Below are 19,704 nucleotides of genomic sequence, written 5' to 3'. Positions count from 1 at the left end.
TGACTTGTTTGAGGCATAGGATTGTATCCTAGCGGTGTACGTTAATGCTCATGCTGTTGATTACTGGATTGCATGGTCCAGACTCAAATCTTTATAGACCACTGTCATTATGCTGAAATATTGCTGAGGGTGGGGTAAGACACCCTATCCCTCTCTCACACAACAAATATCCAGTGTTTGAAACTGTCAGCTGCATGCCACAGGTGTCTGGTGGAGTCAGCTTTTCTGCATGAAATGCATCCCATGTATGACACAAACTCCTGTGTGACATGTGTCCAATGTATGACCTGCATGACACAACCTGCCGCATGATGTGTCCAGTGTATGACACAACCTGCTGATGACGTCCAGTGTATGTCATATTCTCCTGCATGACATGTCCAGTATATGACACAACCTCCTGCATGCCATGTCCCGCGTATGTTACTCACCTGCATGACATGTTGTGTGTATGTCCCGTTCATCTACATGACATGTCCCGTGTATGTAACACTCTTGTGCATGACATGTCATGCATAACACCACCTCCTGCATTACATGTCCAGTGTATGACACAACATCCTGCATGGCATGTCCAATGTATGTCACACTCTTCTGCATGACATGTCCAGCATGTCACACTCTGCTGCATGATGTCCAGTGTATTACACTCTCCTGCATGACAAGTGTCCAGTATATAACATCCTTCTTTACATGCCTGATGTCCAGTGTATGACACCTCCTCCTTCATGCCATGGGTGTAATATGGGGTATCTTTGTTAATTAAACCACAAATCCATACAGAATGCACATTCATTCATGAAAGAAGACTGCTCAACTGATATAAAAGTAACTCATGTTTTATTGAACAGACAATGAGTTCTCCTTTACAAAACGGACAAAGGTACAACACCTAATAAAGAACCAAAACATCTTTTGTCTCAACTGATCTTTGTTGACCAACAGCTAAATAACAAGGAAATGTTCAACACACTGTCAGTGTTGGGCACTGTCCTACACTGTACATGATGAACCACACACCAAGACAGGCCCAACCAGGTGATCCAAAACAGCTTTCCACTGAAATACACGAAGTAACCTCCACAGCCATACTAGTCATTTGTTTAAACATTACATCAAGGTGAGATTCTCTTGAACACATGCTCAGTAAAGTGTGAATGTAATGGATATGAAAGTATTTCATTGGTTTGTTGAAAAGCAATTAAGTCTGATTTGACATCAGGCAATTGTAGTGGAAAGCTGTTAAAACATAATAATCACAGTTGTTTTCTGACAAGGGTAATAGTAATATGGTTACAACTGCCATTGTTCGTGGCACAACAATCTTAAATGTAAGTCACAAAAACAACAATGACAGTGTTTATCATATGTCAAAGATAAACTTTGCAGCTACACAAAACAATGAACACAACATCTGTAACATGCTGGTTGATTCCTCGTACAATAAAAGACTGAAGATCGCCAGAGGGATAGACCCCAAGACCATCAAGGAGATGAATTGTGATAATCCCCAGAGGGATAGAGCCAAAGATCACAGAGGCAAATCGTGATGATCGCAAGAGGGATACGCCCAAAGACCTTCACTGGGATGGAATGTGAAGATCACCAGAGGGATAGCCCCGAAGACTGTCACAATGATGGACCATGAAGATCACCAGAGGAATAGACCCCAAGACAGTTACTCTGATAGACCAGAGGGATACACCTCAAGACCATCACACTGACAGACCATGAATATCACCAGAAGGACACACCCCAAGAATATCACAGAGATGGACAATAAAGATTACCTGAAGGATACATCCAATTCTATCACAGTGATGGACAGTTAAGACAACCTGAGGGATACACCAAAGACCATCACAGTAATGGACAGTGAATATCACCAGAGGGATAGACCCCAAGACTCTCACCTTGACTGACCATGAAGATCACCAAAAGGACACACCCCAAGACCATCACAGTGATGGACAATGAAGATCAACATGGTGATAGGACCCAAGACCATCACACTGATTATCTGTGAAGATCACCCAAGGGACAGGCCCCAAGACCACCACCGTGAAGTTCACCAGATGGATGCACCCCCTGACCATCATTATGATGGATTGTGAAGATCATCAAAAGGACAAACTCCAAGACCATCACAGTGATGGCCAGTGAAGATCACAAGAGGGATACACCTCAAGACTATCACCGTGATGGACTCGGAGATCACTTTGGGCAAGGATTTGGTGACTTTTACTCAGTGAAATACAACATATCCCAATAAAACTTTAACACAGGGAGAAATTCCCATCATTTATGTATGCTTACACTATGTAATACTGTAGAATATCCAATAATTACCTCTGAAAATCCCACTGTCCAGCTTAGGGAAAAGATTTCCCACATTTACCATTTGCTCCACAGGTATCACTGTGGATTGATAAGATCACAAAAGGGATAGACTCCAAGACCATTACCATGATGATCTCTGCATACAGATGTTGATGACATCCAAAGCATGACTTCAGCACACACTTGTATAGATGGGCCTAGAGGACAACCTTGCGGAGGCTGACTACAATCATGTCATCTTGTCAGCTGCTTTGTGCTCAGTTGCGACATAAAGGGGAACACATTCATAATATCTAGATAAATGCATTTTAGCTTACATCACACCTTTGATGAATACATTTACCATTAAGTACAATGATGAAAATAGACTCAAGGAAAACCTGTTGAAACATTTTCACATAAAATCTGAACATTTTTGGACTTGTTACTGACATTTTGAACACGTACTGTCTCAGTCTATGACCCCATTCATTTCCTCTATTAGTAATACATAATTCTGAATCAGATATGGGCCAGACTGAATAAAGAAGTAAACACAGTGACACATGAACAAATAGAACAGACGGTGCCCCGGCTAACGATCACTTCTGTCCATGAAATGACTGGGCAGGAAGTCATCATCATGCTTGTGTTCTTTATCACGAATGGACTAGTGACAAGTTGTACAAGGGATCAATTTTATTACATCCAGGCTGCACCAGTGCAGGTAGCTTTTATTGTCAGGTTGCACCAAGTACAGGTATACTTTTCGACCATGGCAGCAGCTTTACTGGTTTAAGTTTCCTGCAATAAATCTGTCTTTTCCAGTTGCATGTATTGGACAAATCAACTACCAGAACCTCAAAAATGTGTTTTCATGCTCATTAATCAGTTAGCCTGCATCACATACACAATTTTGATCTCCTTACTTCAGGCCAGATGTCATTATCTCATATATCACTTGTAATGGTGGCTAAGAGAAAAGAAATAAACCTTTTGTATGAAACTATTAGTTAAAAGGCAACAACCTATTAAGACATCATTTCAGACATTGGGTAATATACGTCCTTCTCGGAAGTGAAGTTGTATTGACTACCCATCTTACATTTCTGATAAATAATCAACTTTTGTCAGTGACAGTAACAATATTGTGTATAAACAAGACACAGGCAACATTTAGATGTAGCAACCTGATTGCACCAGGTGCAAAATAAGATGACATTGTACCCTCTGATCACACATTAGAGACCTAACCCTTGCTGCTACACTTACAAAAAGCAGGGTGTGCATAAAGGCTTTTGAGGTTCACAAGCTACATGTAAGAGTCATTTTTGACCAGATGACCTGGATTGCTGATTTGGCTCCCGAGACAAATATTTGTGTAGCTTAGGCTGTGATCAGCTTGCTGCACTGCCTGCATCTGGCTGGGGCATCTGGATGCTGTCTACTGGTAATGCTGAGCTGCCATTTTCCGTGACTGATGATAGAGTCTTTTCACTCTCATTCTCTTCATCTTTCTTATTGGAATCTGTCTTTGTCTCAGAGTCTTGTGATTCTGAAACAGAACACAAGTTTTGCTTGATAATTGGAAATTTTAGCATCAATTTAGTGGCCACTTTCTTCAACATGCTAGAAACATGTTGACCACTGAGTGAGTGTGAATTTGGTGTTACGTTACTATTGGCAATATTCCAGCAATATCACAGCTTGAGACTCCAGAAATGGGCCTCACAACAGAATACTTGAAACCAGGTCTTTGTCGCGATGAGCAAACACTTTAACCTCTAGGCTAGCCTACAACCCTTGTTGCCAACTGACAATAATCTCAATAAGAATAATTTGAAAGTGACACCTAAATAAGCAGTAATGATTATTAAACATTGGCTTAGTTTTTAGAATTAGTACAGTAGAATACTTTTATAACGAACACGGATATAACAAACTGACGGCTATAGTGAACTGTTTTAAAAGTCCCGAATAAACCACTATATGTTATCATATAAAAAAATCGTGAATAACAAATTCTCTATAACAAACTTACCGGCTATAGCGAACTGATTTGCAGTCCCCGCGCGTCCCAGGTAACACTAATTAACGGTGTGAATAACAAACTGAGCGAGCTCAATCAGTGTCATTGCCAGTTAGCGATGCTCACTTTGAAATCCTCGACAGTTCCAGTTAACACTAATTAATGGTGTGAATAGTCAATTGAACAAATTCAATCAGTGTCAATTAGAAACGTTCACTTTGAAATCTGACCAATAAGTTAGACGTCAATGGCTAACACTTCTGTGTACAAAACACACTCCAGTTTTTACACCCATGTGAAGTTGTAGTTTGCATTATTAACTAATCAGATTGCCGGAGGCCGTAAAGCCCATCTCTGACGACCTAGTTTGTATACTTCCGTCACAGCAACTCAGTCTTTGGCGATTTAATAGAAAACGACAAGACATCCCCTCAAAAGGCCTGTGTATATGCCTCCCACACACATCAGAAATGTGGACAGAAGCTTTTGATACTCGTGAGACTTTTAAAATACGATATATTCAATGACGAGTGCGTAGTGACGAGTGACCTGTGTAAGATTACTGACTTTGTAGTGAAAAGAACGTAACATGAATGAATGTATGAATAAACTGAGTAGGAATGTGTTGTACTGTATGGTGTGTTTTAATATTCTTTCAATGGATTTTCGTGAATAGCGAACTACGGATATAACGAACTAATTTCAGTGGTCCCTTGTAGTTAGTTATAAAAGTATTTTACTGTATTATCAATATCTGACTAGAGTTCAAATTCTCAACAGGGGAACTATAAACACCCTCACCTATAAGATCTCCAACGCCAACCTCTTTCATTCTCACATGCAGTTCATCAACCTGCCTCTCCCTCTCTTTCCCCTCTTCCTCTTTTTTCTGTTCCTCTTCTGCTTTCTTCTTCTGTGCTTCCTCCTGCTGTCTCTTTTCTTCTACCTCTCGCTGCTTCCTCACTTCCTCTCGTCGCACAAACTCTTCTACAAGAAACAAGGTAATCATTTCTGATGTGGTACAACACATGCAGCACACTTGGTGCAAACAACATTCAAGTCAAAGGATTTTTAGCAGTGTGTGACCAAAACTAGACAACTACTACCCAGATAATTATGATGAATTTTATACTGTTACTAGAAACATAATAATTGTTTATCCTGACTCAAGTATTCATGAAAGCAGCATGTTTCAATATATACACTCATTACATACGGCGAAACTGAAACAGTAGCTTGACAAAACAATGACATCCTTCTTGCCTAGATTTCTCCATAGTTATGTCCCTTTCCTGATGTCAACCCCCCCATGGTCTGTCAGTAACATACCAACACCAGCTGGGTTATAACAAGTGGTAAAGATTAACAACTGGCATCTCTCCTTGCTCATGTCTTTCATTCAGCTTAACATGAAATCAATGTCCTGTGACCTGTCCTTAAATATTAGCATAGTACTCAAGATAATATAACATAACAGTACACAAGCAGCAGTGCCTTACCTGCTAACTTTTTACAGAGCTTCTTGTGTGTGAACCAATGTAGTTTCTGGCACTGCTGGTTGCAGTAACTCACCTAGTGACAAGACAAAACATTGTCAGTTCCTTCAGTTTGACATACAGTACAAGTGAGAGGACATGTGCATAATTAAATGGCTAAAACATTGAAACACAAGGGAAGAAATGCGCGCTGTCCTGGATGCTTCCTAAAGGAAAGCATCAAACAGTTGCAGGTGGAGCATGACCAATGACATCAGTGCAAATTAAAATTTGGGAAGTGCTATTTAAAATGGGGGAGGGGTGGGGTGTTCATGGACAAACATCTGATGTAAAATAATAACGACTATATAATTATACAGTCCAGTTTCCTAGTGCTCTCATGAGTTTGTACTGATCTCATCTAAATGTTGCTGACACTATCCCAAACTATACTCACTTTCCATATTCAAGAAAAAGAAGAATTCATTTCGTATAATGTCTTGATAGTTACTGGATGTTACTCTCACCATTTTACAAGCTGAGCACTTCTTCTCCGGGTTTTTTGTCCCACATGTGGAACAACTGCTTTCTTCATCCCAACCGTACTGCTGGCCATTGATGCTCGCCATCAACATGGACAGGGCTGTCACACCTTGGCCCTGGCAACAGTTGGCTTTTAACAATTAACATCAACTGTGACTTCACAATCTCCCTGGCAACAGTTGGCATGCAACTACTAGCATCAACAGTGTCAACAGGTACTTCATAATCAACATGGCAACACTTGGCATGTAACTACTAACATCAGCTGTAACTTCACTATCTCCCTGGCAACAGATGGCATGCAACTACTAACATTAACTGAGTCAACAGGTACTTCACAGTTCCCTGGAAACAGGTGGCATGTAGATACTAACACTGACAGCGTCAACAGGTACTTCACAGTTCCCTGGCAACAGCTGCCATGTAGATACTAACACTGACAGCATCAACAGGTACTTCACAGTTCCCCTCAAACAGGTGGCATATAGCAATCAACATTTACAACTGCAAAATAATTCCCATCCTCATTATCTCCAGGGTATGTGTTCCTATAAATCTCCACTGAATGCATCTATGGCACGGACCTAAAATTTTATTACCTCCCTTTCCTTGCTCTGCATTCTCAAAGTAGCCAATCAGCTAGGCCGCCATTACAACCGACCTTGCCATTGACAACAAAGAGAGCAGTTTAAACTGTGAAGGTTCGTTTGCAGTGTGACTCAAATTTTGGGGAAATCATACAATGTACAATATATGCAAGAACTCCCTCTTCCTCTTTCAGAGTACCTCTGCATTATTTGTGTTATCTGTTAAATAATTTAAGAAGCGAAAGTCAGTTGTGATTGGTATGTTCAACTTCCCAGCATAGACACCTGATTGGATGTACAGTCATACCTCGCAATACCACAGATTCAGTTAAACAGCGGGGTATCCGTGGCTCCCATAAAAAAGTTGAACTGCAATCACACCACTTCAATAAATCGAAAATAGCTCATCAACAAATCCGCTGTTATGCTCTTACAAATTACATAAACTAGTGAAATTCAGTGCGAATGGCAACTGACAGTGTTTATCGTATATATCCATTGTTTAAGATGCTTAAAACAGGGGGGCGGTGGTGTAGCCTAGTGGTTAAAGCGTTCGCTCGTCCTGCCAAAGACCCGGGTTTGATTCCCCACATAGGTACAATGAGTGAAGCCCATTTTCTGGTGTCCCACGCCGTGATATTGCTGGAATATTGCTAAAAACGGCGTAAAACTAGACTCACTCACTTACTCACTTACGTAAAACAGGGTTTTGTCAATAATAACCGTAACAACACAGTAGTAGTAACTTTTGAAAGACAAGAAATGCTGAGTTACGACGAGTGCTTACAATATTAGCTGTGATGCAACACACCGCGCTCTAGCGGTAAAACACAGTCATCACAAAACATATGGTATCAGAAACCACATTTTATTTGATTAAAATCCAATCCTAATTTTTTTTTTAAAACTGTTGACAGAAACACCGTGAGATAATGGCATTACCTCATTCCATACACGTACCACTTCTGTCTACCACATTCACGAGGGTCTGTTTTTCGCACCTAGCGCGATGGCACTAATTTCACATTATTCTTAGCAATCACAAACAGATTAGAGTCTCGTAATCCATGGACTCTGAGACCCACGTTATTCACTCATTGAAATCATTTTCAACAACTAAATGGCCAACATTTTGTTGGTTTTTTAACAATCAGAGATGCAAGTACCGCAGGAAGTCCGCGGTGACTTGTCAAACTGTCTCCTACATAAAATGTATCCAGACTGATAACGGCCTGTGTTCATTGTTATGTTAAATATGGTTGCAGAAAACATGCATTATATGCTAGCCAGATAGCAATGTAAAATAATCTGTTACAACAACTGCTTAATATGTAAAATACAGTGATAATGGAATAGAAGTTCCTTGAAGTAATATTATCAGATTGCTTTTTACCTGAATCAACGATACATTGGACCAAAACATCTGTGCAATGCTGCCTGCTATTTACGGCTCAGTTGAATAACAGCAAAGAAGTATATTCATGTGAATATACATCATTGATAACAGTTAGCATAACAGGAGCAGCAATTAAATTATCATGTCAAGTGATTTTTGATTGCAAGTTTCTCGTACATATATATGTTTTCAGTGTTAAAGTTTGTTTATTTTCACCTTCAACGATAGTTGATACGATATATTTTTGACTGGGCACAATTCATGAAATAGCAGTTTTGTTATGTCCAAGGAAAATATGATTTTAATTGGCATTTGTTCCATATTATGTAATAGGTACTCTAACGCGGATGTCTAATAACGCTGGGGGTCATCCGTGGACCCCAAGAGCTGCTTTATGGCGAGGGATGACTGTATCTAGGAGGCAATCCGGCTAGGCTGTAAATGCATCAAGGGTTTAGTGGAAATTTATGGGAAGATATACCCTGGAGACAACTCCTGACAACATGGATGACTGCTCCTGCTATCAACCACTGGATTGCCTTGCTAAGGCTAATACCGATTACTGATATGTATTTGGAGAACTGGTCACAGGTATTTAATAATATTCTTACATTCGAAGCTCTTGCACCCTCCTGGCAGCACATGCACACATACAAAAGTGTCTGCCACTACGTGCACAATTTAGAAATGGTCTTCTCTTGAGGTGAGATTGTGTAGTGCTAGGCCACCAAACAACATACCACAATCTAACGCCACAGACACCCAACTTAGAAGCAATAAACTGACTTAGTCATTCCTTCATGAGACTCACCATCTGGACAGGGGCAATCTGTCGGACAACCTGTTGCAACAACTGAGACTCAACGTATGGGAATTCCTTCAGTGACTGGCGAATCAAACGTTCCTGCTTCTCGGGAAACCCATCCTCATCACGACCTTTCAATAAGCTGAAGCACATAAAAGGTTAAGTCTTTGAAGGGCATTTAGAAGTGAAATATATAAGAATGAAGATTTTTATGCACATCAACTTCTTCATTATGAGAACACAACGTCTCGGAGTTAACCATGGTCAGCTATGACATCGTGGACCTCTTCACCAACATCCCACTAGAAGAAGCCCTGGACATCCTCCGTAGCAAGTTAGAAAACAGGATAGATGACTTGGAGACCCACCTCACCATAGACAGCATCATCAAACTCAAACCTATACATCCACTACAACTCCTGCCACCATCCTCAGATCAAGCAAGCTATCATCTCCACCCATACCAATACCAGACGTGCCAAAGCCCTCTGCCATCCTGATGCCCTAAACAGTGAACTGGACCACCTCAGAAAGACATTCACTACACTCAACGGTTACCTTGCCCAACTCGTCACAGCCACCATCAACAAGATCAGCAAGACCCTCAAGGACCGAGAACCCTGCCTCAAGCCTTCTCCATCCCCCATTAGAGTAACCATACCCTACATTTGCTTCATCATCAGATATCACGCCTCATCAAGACCAAAGCCGGCATCGATGTCACCTTCTCCAGCGACAAGACCATCAAGACCCACCAAAAAGCCAACGGTAAGGGACTCAGCTGTCAACACCCTAACCCGAGAGGATTCATCTACCAGATCCCTTGCAACTGTGGTGACCTATACATTGGAGAAACACTGAGACAACACCAGAATGAAGGAAAACCAGACCTCAGCAAACTCGACCAGAAATCAGCCATCTCTGAACACATTCTCAAGAACCCTGGACATTCAATTCGATGGGACACTAGGATACTATCTACAAACAACAACAACTGGCACCAAAGGAAACTACAAGAGGCAATCAAAATCCGGAGACAGAAACCAGCGATCAACCGTGACCAAGGAGTGTACCTACCAAGTGCCTGGGACTTGTTGATAAATTAATCTCATCTATCTGTGTACATTCCATCTATGTAATTCATTAGTGTTCACACAACTGTGTGCCAATATACAGCCAATCTACCCCTGTACATCCTTATCATCATCCCTATCATGTACATCATCCTTAATCCTCATTCAACCATGTGTATGTCATCACCATTGGCTTCCATGTAACTTCAGATGCTTCTGAGAACAACTGTCTCCATTCAGACACTTTGTCTGTCACTGTGTAAGCTTATGATTAAGAAAAAACATGTAACGAGGGAAGTAAATCTGAGATTTGTGGCATCATTTTCCTAGTTGGGCTTCTTCAGATGAGAAAGCACATCCCCATATCACACAGAACAGACTTTTTTGTGGCACCTATCTCCACAGCTGTGTTTGTTCATAAATATGTTGTGTGCTTACATGAAGAAAGAAATCTTGAACTTGATTTCATGTTTTTGATTTGAAACAGGTTCCGACTAATATTTACTGCCTGACCTTCCAGTCATGAAACAATTGGTTTGTTTGGTGGTCACTTGTCATGCTAAGGCTTGGATAAGTTCCACAGAACTATGCATCTGGGAAAAATAAACAGGTCCACTCTTGGTGCTACAGGTCCACATATGAGACAAATAATGTTATGAGAACTGTTCACCTCTTGATCCATGGGTCAACAGATCCATCCTTCTCCTGGGCAGCCTTTGCTGTGTTCTTGATGACTGTGGACAAGTAGTGCAGCTTGAGTGCCAGCACATCGTTGGTTTCCCGGGACTTCATGTTCTTTTCCACAAGCAAGTCCAGGACCTTCGTCACCTTGTACCACTCTTCCAGGAGTTCCTTGTGATCCTTCATGTACAGTGTGATCTGCAAACACACAATAGCCACATACAGTGCATGATCTGCAAACACACAATAGTTACATACAGCTCTTGATCTGCAAACACACAATAGCTACATATAGCACGTGATCTGCAAACACACAATCGCTCCTGTACCTAATAGCATCAATTATTCCTAAACCATGAACAGGAATGTGAAGTATAGAATAACAGTTTGTCTAATAACAAATGATCTTTATGATTAGTGGCTCACTAATGGGAGACAACTCAAAACACATGTGGTCCCTATTGACACAGAGGTGACCAATGTGTGCCGGGCACTTTTGTTTCCCTTATGGTTATACTGTGTGCAAAAGATGCCAATATGGTCTGAACATGGCATGGAGCTCACCTTTACTGGATGCATATTGACAGAATTCACCAGGGTCAGTAAAGAGGGTGCAATGGCAGCTGGCAATTTAGCTTCTTTTTCCAAACCTGCAAAATTATTCACACTCAACCTATATGCTGTAGTATTGTTGTCAATGTCAGTACTTTAAATTTTGCACAAAATTATTAAAATCTAAATATTTTAGGTATTTAAATACTTACCTTACCATAGGTCTTATGCATATTACCTCAAGCTATTAGAAGAGATCAGACAGCCATTGATTCGCCATTCCCTAGATGGCTACCTCATGTAATCTACGAATGTAGTCACGGAAGTGACTTGATCTGACCACTCGCGCAAACGTGAACAATCCAAAAATCACTTTTACTGGCAACAAGAAGGTCCAAAGAGTCCAGAGTGGGGAGGAGCATCCAGCGTTGGGAGGGAGTCACCGCCCTATGGTAAGGTAAGTATTTAAATATCTAAAATATTTAGATTTTAATAAATTTTTAACTTACCTTACCATAGGTCTTATGCATATGGCTTTGACAGATGGATGGTGGTGTGGACTCCGTAGAACCATCCCTCTGCAAACAGTGCACATGCATTAGGAGAACCTGGGAGACCCATGCCAACAGTCACAGGAAAAGCCTGGAAACAGGACAAAGAGTAACCCAAAGGAACTCCAAAGAAAAACCGACACACCCTGAGGGTGAGGTTAATCTTAAGACCAACAGTAAGCAACAGCATTGTTACCTAATGGGCAGATGGCCGGGTAAGTTGCTGGGCAACCACCAATGGACTGAAAGACTGTAACCCCTCCATGTCAACCACCAAGTCCCTCAGTCCCTCGATGATTTCCAAAAACAGCCCTCCATAATCTGCGGACAGTGTACAATTCCTATGGAGGGCCATGGTAGATGCCAACACTCTAATCTTGTGCGGGTTGTTTGCCACCGGGTGAGGTAGATGCTTGACATCATAAGTGGCCAGGATCGTGGACCGAAGCCATAAGGCGAATGTGTTTCTGTTCACTTCCCCTTTACAGGTAGACGAAAATGGAATGAACAATCTTTTACAGGAACGTCTCTTAGAAGCCGACTTCTTAATGTAGCATTTCAGAGCCCTGACGGGACACAACAGCTCCTCCTCCAAGTCATGATGTCCCAAGATCGAAGATAATGGAGGAATGGAGAACAATCTGTCTAGCTGCCCAGGGAGCTGGTTCTTGGCCACAAAATCCCACAGCAGACCCATATGAGGCGCTGGACCCATCATAGGCATCTAAGCACTCAGCGTAGACGTTAAAGCGCTGGATGAAGACAACATCATCAGCATTGGCGAAAACACGAAAACATCATAAATGCAGGGAAACATAGCCAGTAATAACAATCGACATGGAAAACCACATGGAGGAGAACAAACAGCAAGCTATAATACCCCCACGGACGCCATGCCGCACTCGCATACGACACAGGCGAACCCACTGAAGTGAGAGAAAAAATAACACAACGTAGCAAGGTAAGTGCAGTTAAATAATTCTTTAACTTGACAACTATGGGATACAAACCATACCTACCAATCAGGAAACAACTTTAATGAAACCGCAAAAGTAGGTAACAAAGCAAACCAAAACATGTCCGAACAGACGAAAGCTAGAAGTAAAAGTGATTTTTAGATTGTTCACGCTTGTGTGAGTGGGGAGATCACATCACTTCCATGACTACATTCATTGATTACATGAGGTAGCCATCTAGGGAATGGTGAATCAACCACCTGTCTGATCTCTTCTAGCCAAGCTTGAGGTAATATGCATAAGACCTATGGTAAGGTAAGTTAGAAATTGTGTATTAACTAAATAATGATCTGATCTGTGTATTTGAAGATTTTGTGGGTTTTTTTTCATGAACATAAAGTCTTGTGGTCACCTTGTGGTACAGTGTAGTAATCAATGTCTTCTTTGGGGAAGAAGTTGTTAATGACTGAAACACACTGATGTTGACCTGAAACACAGAGTTAGAAACCTATACAAGCATACATAAACATGTGAGATAGAGGTATAACCAAGTATGTCACACCTCTGACAAACACCTTTACCCACTTTTACTGTTATAAAAGAAACATGTTAAGATAATTAGGAAATATATACAAGTGAAATTCAGAGATATATGTTAATTCTACCTACCAACAAAGGCTGCCATCTGAGAGGCTGTTCTGTTGACTGAATTTATATGATGAACCTTTGCACCAGCCTGCAGCATCAATCTGGTCACCTCAGTGTTACCTGCAATACACCAGCATCAGTCATGTCACCTGTGTATCATATTTGACACACTAGCACCTATCTATCCATGTTCCCTACTCACAAAAAACACATCTTCTTTACGCACTGGAATTTATTTATCCTCTTGGCTACTGTACAGTCATGACAGTGCATCAAACTGATGAATTCCCAACTATGCATGCTAAGGTGAAATTGTATCGGTTTCACGCTCAGAAAGCGGCTGCACAGACAAACTGTGCATGTGCAGAAAGGTCCAAGGGAGACAACTCCCCACGTTACCAGCTACAATCCATATTATACTTAATAAACAATATCAATGATCTGCTCATTACAGTTTCATCACTGATAGTTTTTCTTTATAAGAGTGGAAACACAAACCTTTCATCTTCACACAGATACTGGAGATTCTCATCAAATACTAGACATGGAGTAACACAGTATTCGTACATTTATATTAATCTCAACAAGAAGACAAATATCACCCGCAACAGAAAAATATTCTTCATGAATATGCCTCTTACTACTAATTATGATTACAGTATGTCAGTGAGTAGGTGTGTATATGACATATTCGAAGGAAAGTATTGTAAGGTTTTACAGTTCTCCTCCTGAAAAGAACACTACCACCAAATTCAGTCGAGGTGGAACTTGTTGCCATGGAAATGTTTTATTCAGAAAGAGGAACCACTGTACTTACATACCTGTCTATGTGCCAAGATTGGTAAAGAAATAGTGAACGATTTTAAAGTTTTGCTCCGAAAAAAAGCACAACCACCACACTTGTTGTCATGGAAAGCAAAACAAATTGTAACCCCCAAAAGGCACATCTAGGGATTATGTGCACATGACAAACATGGCACCAAGTTTGATAAAGAAAAAAGTTTGGGAGATCTGTGCCAGACAAGATAAGTTCCTCACAGCCACAGACTAAGTCATGTTTCCATGAAAAATACATGCATACCTAGTTTGACGAAGCTAGCATGTATAGTTTGGAAGATCTGCTCCAGACAAGATGATATCCTAATCATCTGCCATAGTTACAGCCTAAGTCATGTGTCCATGGAAACCCCCAAAAGTAAAATTCATGTCTGGGTGTAATCCACAATAGGCACATCTAGGGATCATGTTTGATATGAGTACGAAGTTTTATGAAGCTAGCATGTATAGTTTGGAAGATCTGCTCTGGACAAGATGACATCCTCACAGTCACTGCCTAAGTCATCGTTCCATGGAAACCACAAAAAACAAAATTCACATCTATGTCTAATCCCCAAAAGGGCACATCTACGGATCATACTCAACATGTGTACCAAGTTTCGTGAAGCCTTCAGAAATAGTTTAGAGATATGCTTCGGACAAAGTATGTGAATGTCCGGATGGACGGTATGACATATGGACAGACAGACACAAATACAGAAAATAAATGTATTTCAGCAACAACAGTTTCTTATTTTCAGAAACTTACCTGAAAGAGCAGCAAACATTAAGGCAGAGTAACCGTTGTCATGGTAATTTGAGTTGACATCAGCTCCATGTGCCAGGAACACCTCGCACATTTCATACCTTCCCTTAAAGGCAGCATGTTGCAGCAGAGTCATCCCAGTCTGAAACACACATGATGAACATCTAACTACATTCTCATGGACTGAGATATACTGAATTCACTGTCATTTGTTTGTTTTGTTTTATGCTGCACTAAACAATTTTCCAGCTGTATGGTGACGTCTGTAAATCATCCAATCTGGACCAGACAACCCAGTCATTAACAGCATAAGGACTGACCTATACAGATAGGAAACGAGTATGTGTCAACCAAGTCTCACCACCCGATATTTATATATGTGATTTTTAATTGGACCATAACACACATTTATCTGCAAGGTGTACCATCACCAGATCACTGAGTTCACGACTGACACAGGGAACCATAGGAACATGACTACACATCTCAACTGAGTAAGGATGTGGTTATGGTGGCATTGTTAAAAGGCCTTAATAGTCGAATGAAAAAGGGTTTCTTTTTGAGTAATGTTCATGGTAACTTTCATTACTGTCATGACTTATGGTCCTCTAGGTTTTACTCAATTACTCATTCTTCAACAAGTAGAACAGTTTTGGACTTATCATGATACCTTTCACGAACTGATATTGACAGAAATTATTAATTATGACTGTTACTCATTGTAGGGAAACTAGATATGTTCAAATGGGAACCACTGCCAGACAATCTAGGGTGTTTATTAAGACACTGCAGAATTTCTCACGTCCAGTTTTTAAATTTGAATTGAGAATTGTTTAATCATTCTACAAAGCATAGTCTGGGATGGAGGTCCCCAGTTTAAATAAAACTACTGTACTATGAAACCAGCACCACTTTGTTCATCAGTCATCATGAAAGGTCATTTTGAGCTGCCTTCAGATCATTGTGAAGCTTCAATGAGACTGACTTGTCTCAATCAAAACACCTTACTTAATTTACTGTTCTCTAGTACACACAAAGAAAATAGAAGTTTCGCTAATTTTTTCACTTGAGAGTAATACAACATATAAGTAGATATAAGTGGTACTTGAATCATATATGTTACCTTTAAATCAAAGATTCCGTCTGATTGTGGGATTTATTTAAAACAAAGTGCCTCCCAGATATCATTTTGAGTCACAGGGATCAAAATTGACATAACCTCATAACACAATGATCAAAGACTTACAATGCTAAGATTTGCAAATATATTTTGAACAAAGCACATTACAGAATTACAACAACGGACATTAAAGCAATATCTTGAATTAAGAGGTAGCTGTAGTTTACGTCCATATCTACCATAACATACTCACTTGGTCAAGACAGTCGACACGAACATCTGGCTCTTTCAGTATTGCTCGAATTTCCTCCACAGTACCTTAACACAGAAATAAAAACAATGTATTATTGCACAACAACCCTTGTTTAACTACAGACCATACCTGTTAAAGAACACACACAGGATCATAGTATGTTTGTGAGACAAGAAGTATTTTCTCATACGTCATCTTTCTCCACAGGTAGCGATGGTTTTCTTTGGGTAAACATTGCACTATTAGTACTATTACTCCTTTGGATTCTGCCAGTTGGACACTAAACCAATGAGGAGACAGATGCAGGTAACTCCCAAATGTGTTATATGTTGTATAAGCTTAGGATGATTGTAACGTATATGACAATGATCATACTGTCCTATATTATGGGTAAATCTTGTTTTCTAACTGTGATGATTTAGTATCAATACTGCAACCATGTGACTGATTCGATCAATACATGGTCCCTTTTCATTTGTATCTTTCCAAAATAGTATCAAGAATTGGTATCTTTCAGAATTTATATACGCAAAAGAAATCAGACATGTGGTGAACTGTTGATCAAAACGTAATCATGGTAATATTTACAACCAACCAACGACTTATAAAGTCACTGATGTACAATTCATTTTAAAGCTGTGATAAAGGCATGGCAAAGAATGCCTGCCTGTGTGCTGCAGATATCTCATACCTCTAGTTTTGTCAGTTTGAGGTCAGTGGCAGTATGACTCAGATCTGAATCATAGTGAATGCAGCAACAGTTAGGACTTCTTGTTAGAAATAACATAAACATGCTGAATTAAATAATTGATAGATGAAGTATTATTCTATTGATGTGATGTTGTCTGAGATTTACAATGCCTCTTTTTGACATAGAAATTCCATGACAATATTACTGATTTTCCCAGCTTTACCATCGTATCAGTTTGTATTTAACTTTGATATCAAACAAATGTGTAAAAAACATACAATCACTGCAAAATATCAGATAAAGATACCTCGCTGTAATGAAGGTGCAATGGATGCTGCAATCTGAAAATAGTAATAGCAGCTTGGGAGTGAGGCACATTTCTACAACATACAGTTGAGTACCGTTGTGTAGAACTCTGATAACTTGATATCTCAGTTGTCCTGATATAACATCTCAGTCCCACCCAAATCCTTGATACTCTATCAAACTTAACTCAATGTAGGTGTCTTGATATTGCAATTTAATATCATGGTCCCAGCAAGCAAAATTACCCTTTTAACTTGATATTTGCACATAACCTCGATATTCACCTACCTTTCATGAGCAAATATCCCTCTGAACTGAGGTTGTTTCCACACGCTTACACACAGTGCAGCATGAATCAAAGGGATGTGGTAATGGTAACTAGTTATGGCTAATTGAGTTGAAGGTGTCACTTGGTGGTTATTTAAGATTAACTAAGAAGGAATAAATTAGAAAGTACTCACTGTCATGACTAAACACTGCTGAAGGTGGATTATAGTTTCAAATCTAAACATACTGAGAATCCAGTGAGGGTGTTTTGTAATCATGTGACTAAGTAGCATGTGATTTTTGAGTCATTTATAAATCTTGTATCAATCAAGAGGGACACTGTAACATGTGATGTATCATGTTTGAGTGCAATCGCTGTGAGTAAAATTGTATATACAAATAAATATACATGAAATCTATTTTTTGTTTTGTTTTCTTTCAAAGTGATATGTGATTATATGCATGGATCGGATGTCTTGAAGTTTGGGTAACTTGATATTTTTTCTTGGTCCCATGAAGATTGGGACAATGGTGCTCGACTGTACTTTAAATAGATCATTGTGAACACATGTAAAATGAACAGTGGACACAGCAAGAAAGTTACTTTAGGAGCTATCTGCACTTGAATTACATTAATGACACTGAAATTAGTTATGTTCACATTGTAAAAATGTGTGAATTAGGTGCAAATTCGGCCCATTCAAGCCTTCATAATTATTGACACTTTACAGCTAAACCCTACCTCAGCAACAATGAACCCTCCTTTGCAACAATGCAGTTTACAAGGCAAACCTTACTGCCATGTAAACTGTGCTAATTGGCTAAGCTTGTTGCTCTCAACAACCTGATCTCTCACGCCTTTCAAATTCTTAAGGTTAGTTCTGTTTGGGTTTATTGTTCTATTCTCAATCCTTGGATCTCCTTAATTTATTTTAACAGGAAAACAACTTAAAAACTTTCGATTTTCAGGAAAGAAAAAAAAAATACACAAAGTAAAACAATCATGAACCTATGACTTGGTGAAAGAGCATCAATCATTTGAAATAGCACTTGTGTTTCTTTGCTATGGTCTTCTGGTAACGTGGTGGCTAAATGCATATCTAGTTCTATTCCAACAAGACTTGAAATAAAATCTGAAAAAATGTGTTGGTAGAGTACACTACATCCCCCAAATCACACATAAAATAGCAATGACTTATCGAGTCATGAAATTTTGAAACCTAAATAGAACTTTCTGGAAAAATCTGATAATGCATGGATAGCATGGTGGAACGTCTAGAGCGAAGCCAAATAAGTCAGACAGAAAATAAGATATATCGAATAACCACTGGCAGCTTCGAAAATCGTGTCATATAAATAAATGGCAACATCGTGTTAAGCAACTTAGTATTTGCTAATTTAGTGGGAAAGTCAATGACAACCTCATGCCATGAGGTATGGTATCGCCATCGGGCAAGCGTACTTAGTGATCAACGCAAAAACACAAAAAGAGTAACGCTGCGTTGATCAAAGACACAGATAATATTACGAAGTAGAGACGTGCACACCAAGCTTCTACAACAGGAAAATATTTACCTTTAAGGACGATATCAAATAGTTTTTTCTCAGAATCGGACAGCTCTCCCTTCTTGTTCGGCGCCATGATGTTTGGTACTCTACTCTCGTTACAAATGTTTCATTATGTAAATATGTTTTAAAGCTTTATGCATTTACCGCATACGGCAATTTTATAGAATAATATGTTCATAAGCAGTAGAACAATAGTCGCTATACTGATTCCCAAATAAGTAATGGAATATAATTTCAGACTTGGCATTAGAGGCTATTCTAGACTATTCCAATATGAAATATTGAGGGGTGTCCGACAAAA

At 39.7% G+C, this 19,704-nt stretch overlaps 1 protein-coding gene across 2 annotated transcripts; it reads right to left on the bottom strand.

Moving 5' to 3' along the window:
- Positions 1 to 823: 823 nt before the first annotated feature.
- On the bottom strand, positions 824 to 19,504 carry LOC137299157 (ankyrin repeat and MYND domain-containing protein 2-like). 2 transcript variants are annotated; one of them, XM_067831707.1, is made up of 12 exons: positions 19,410 to 19,504; positions 16,571 to 16,635; positions 15,201 to 15,339; positions 13,637 to 13,735; positions 13,380 to 13,454; positions 11,473 to 11,558; positions 10,898 to 11,106; positions 9,161 to 9,296; positions 6,351 to 6,482; positions 5,848 to 5,920; positions 5,150 to 5,335; positions 824 to 3,874 (listed from the first exon to the last, which is right to left on the bottom strand). In XM_067831707.1, exons 1-12 carry the CDS (start codon positions 19,474 to 19,476, stop codon positions 3,717 to 3,719), a joined length of 1,425 nt encoding a protein of 474 aa, XP_067687808.1. In that variant the 5' UTR covers positions 19,477 to 19,504; the 3' UTR covers positions 824 to 3,716. The 2 variants fall into 2 exon arrangements, with proteins under 2 accessions (XP_067687808.1, XP_067687809.1); XM_067831708.1 differs by having other exon boundaries at positions 3,621 to 3,865.
- Between the last annotated feature and the right edge of the window lie 200 nt (positions 19,505 to 19,704).

The sequence above is a fragment of the Haliotis asinina genome, chromosome 10 (assembly GCF_037392515.1).
Source record: "Haliotis asinina isolate JCU_RB_2024 chromosome 10, JCU_Hal_asi_v2, whole genome shotgun sequence".
Taxonomy (NCBI): domain Eukaryota; kingdom Metazoa; phylum Mollusca; class Gastropoda; order Lepetellida; family Haliotidae; genus Haliotis; species Haliotis asinina.
Note: the sequence above shows the minus strand (reverse complement) of the source record. Positions and strands in the feature narration are given on the sequence as shown.